Source organism: Tribolium madens, unplaced genomic scaffold, assembly GCF_015345945.1.
Source record: "Tribolium madens isolate multiple individuals breed KSU strain unplaced genomic scaffold, Tmad_KSU_1.1 Scaffold_19;HRSCAF=116;Tcas5.2_LG9, whole genome shotgun sequence".
In the NCBI taxonomy this organism is placed as follows: Eukaryota; Metazoa; Arthropoda; class Insecta; order Coleoptera; family Tenebrionidae; genus Tribolium; species Tribolium madens.
The window spans coordinates 1160404-1163684 of record NW_025400983.1 but is presented as its reverse complement, the minus strand read 5'-3'; the positions used below and the strand labels follow the sequence as shown (position 1 = coordinate 1163684).

The 3281-nt window shown below is 31.2% G+C and overlaps 2 protein-coding genes across 4 annotated transcripts in view; one reads left to right on the top strand and one right to left on the bottom strand.

Moving 5' to 3' along the window:
- The window catches only part of LOC123013784 (26S proteasome regulatory subunit 8), a 6982-nt gene extending 4467 nt beyond the window's left edge, over window positions 1-2515 (top strand). For both annotated transcript variants that reach the window (XM_044412565.1, XM_044412574.1), the window contains 2 exons: window positions 1608-2297; window positions 2346-2515. In XM_044412565.1, coding sequence (XP_044268500.1) covers window positions 1608-2297; window positions 2346-2486 — 831 coding nt within the window. In that variant the 3' untranslated portion in view covers window positions 2487-2515. The remainder of the gene's footprint in view (window positions 1-1607; window positions 2298-2345) is intronic.
- Window positions 1-3281, bottom strand: part of LOC123013759 (juvenile hormone esterase-like) — a 162898-nt gene that overhangs the window by 116929 nt on the left and 42688 nt on the right. The gene's annotated exons all lie outside the window — the stretch shown is intronic.

The window sequence follows — 3281 nt, the reverse complement described above, 5'->3', positions numbered from 1 at the left end:
TTATTTTAGTTCGAAAACGAGCAAAAAAAGGTAAAAAAAAATCAATTTTCGACCAAATTTTGTCAAAATTTTGGGTTTTTCTTCTTATTTTTTGACAAAATTTCACTCAAAAACGAGCTAAATCGAATGAAATAAATGAAATAACATCGATTTAGATTTATTTTTGTTATTTTTAACATCTTTTGGAAGGAATAAATTAGTCTTGTCTTAAAAATGAACTAAATCGGGCGAAATAAGTTAAAATAAAATTAATCTCAATCTAATTTGGTGAATTTTAAGCTAATTTTTGTTAAAATTTTTGGAGAAATTTTGTAATTATTTCAAAAACAGTTTAAAAATGCAAAAATAATACAATTTTTGCCCCAATTTGGTAAATTTTCGGTTTGTTTTCAATGAAATTTCGCAAAATAGTTCTATTTCTTGCTGAAAAACGTACTAAAATACTTCGAAAAAGGGAAAAATAACACAATTTTTGTCTGATATTGTAATTTTTTTACTTGTTRTTCACTTGTAAAAATGTGCTAAAATACTTGAAAAAAGCACAAATAATCACTASATTTTGTTTTTGTTTGAAAAAAGGRAAAAACCATTTTCGGTCAAATTTTGTATTTTGACAAAGTTTCACCCAAAAATGAGCTAAATGGAAACAAACGAAATTTTTAGGCATGTTTTGACAAGATCGAGCAAAAATTCTTCGAAATATTTATTTCAAAAACGTGCTAAAATATTCTAAAAAAAAATTGACCAAATTTGGTAAATTTTCGGTTAGTTTCTAACCAAATTTTGCAAAATAGTTCTAGAAAAACGTAGTAAAACGCACCAAAATAACAAGATTTAGTGACTTTTTGATGGTTAAAACTTAAAAAAAAAAAACAAAAAAAAAAACTGATTTCATAACTAATTTGGTGATTTTTATGTATTTAAGAAAGTTTGACAAAATAATTGGGTTTCTGATAAAAAACGTGCAAAGTGCTCAAAAAATAATGTCATTCAATAATAAAAAAATCGAYTTTTAGTTAATTTAACTCGATTCAAAATATTTATTTATGTATCAACTAACAAAACACATATTTGTAATAAAAAAATTAGATTTTAGTCACTAATTTTTTTCCGAAATCGCAGTTATAGTATAATGAACTTAAACTCCATCATCACAATTTCGAAATATATTAATTTTTTGCGTTTTTAGTGACTTTCATCTTTTTTTTGTTAGGTTGACCCTCTTGTGTCGATAATGATGGTGATTTTTACGTATTTTTTAGAAAGTTTGACAAAATAATTGAGTTTCTAGCTAAAAAAACGTGCAAAGTGTTCAAAAAATTATCACATTTAATAATTAAAAAAAAACAAATTTTGTTGTCCCCAAAAAATTACTAAAAGTTTGGTCTAATTTTCGATTTAAAATAGTTATTTATGTATCAACTGACTAACTAAACACACATTCGTGATAAAAAAATAAAACTTTAGTCCCGAGGTGCATACTAATTTTTTTCCAAAATCGCAGTCGTAGTATAATGAACTACTTTAGTGCGGATTTTATGTAATTTTAATCACAATTTCGAATTTTTTTGCATTTTTAGTGACTTTAATCTTTTTTTTTTTGTTAGGTTGACCCCCTTGTGTCACTAATGATGGTAGAAAAAGTCCCCGATTCGACTTACGAAATGGTCGGTGGTCTCGACAAACAAATCAAGGAAATCAAAGAAGTGATCGAACTTCCGGTCAAACACCCGGAATTATTCGACGCTTTGGGTATCGCCCAGCCCAAGGGGGTGCTCCTGTACGGCCCCCCAGGCACCGGAAAGACCCTCCTCGCCCGCGCGGTGGCCCACCACACCGAATGCACCTTCATCCGAGTCTCCGGCTCCGAATTAGTCCAGAAATTCATCGGCGAAGGCTCCCGAATGGTGAGGGAATTGTTCGTAATGGCCCGAGAACACGCCCCCTCGATCATTTTCATGGACGAAATCGACTCAATCGGGTCGTCTCGTATCGAGTCGGGCTCGGGGGGCGACTCCGAAGTCCAACGAACAATGTTGGAATTATTGAACCAATTGGATGGGTTTGAAGCCACGAAAAATATTAAAGTTATTATGGCGACCAATAGAATTGATATTTTGGATCCGGCGCTTTTACGGCCCGGAAGAATTGACCGGAAAATTGAATTTCCGCCACCGAACGAAGAAGCCCGACTTGATATTTTGAAAATTCATTCGAGGAAAATGAATCTGACAAGGGGGATTAATTTGAGGAAGATTGCTGAGTTAATGCCGGGGGCGAGTGGGGCTGAAGTTAAGGTAAAAAATCAAGTGGGGGTGTTTTTTTGGTGATTTTTTTTTTGTTAGGGTGTCTGCACTGAAGCTGGAATGTATGCATTGCGCGAGCGACGTGTCCACGTGACTCAGGAGGATTTCGAAATGGCCGTTGCCAAGGTGATGCAAAAAGATTCAGAGAAAAATATGTCGATTAAAAAATTATGGAAGTAATTTAATTTTAATTAAAAGTTTCAATTAATTGTTTGTTAATTTTCTCCAATTCTTGATTTAAAATTTGAGTTAATAAAAAAATTATATGTCTCTGAATATTATAAAACGTTAAAAACGTAAACTTAAGTACGTAAAAACGTAAAAATAAATAAAATAATCTAAAGGCACAAAGAAGTTAAAACGTAAACGTAAGGTCATAAAAATTGTGTGTCGTAAGCATGGAAGTTAAAACTAAATTTACGCAAAGTTTAGAACGTAAAAACGCAAACGTAAGAGTTACGCTCTTACGTCCTAAAGTTTGCGTACTGTCTCTTTAAAAATTCCACTAATTTAACGTAAAATAAGAGAAACGTAAACTTTAATGCGTAAAAACGTTAACGTAGAAGTTAAAAACGTAAACTTAAGTACAGTAAAAACGCAACCGTTGAGAATATGGAAATATGTAGAAAATTAAAACGCAAAAACGTAAAAATAAATAAAATAATCTAAAGGCGCAAAGAAGACGTAAGAACGCAAATGTATTTAAGTATTTAAGACTCCACGAATGTAATGTAATATAAAATCAAATTAAAGAAAAAATTGATAGTAAAACGCAAGCTTTAAGCCGTGAGAACGTTAACGTAAATATTTGGAATTTGTAAATATAAAACCGTAGAACGCAAACACAGAAACGTAACGTAAACGTGTAAAAATGTGTTTTTTTTCTTGAATTTTAGAACGTAAGGAAGCAAACGTAAAAGAATGTTAATATAAAATATGTAAAAATAGTGAGTCAGAGACCGTAAACGTAAAACC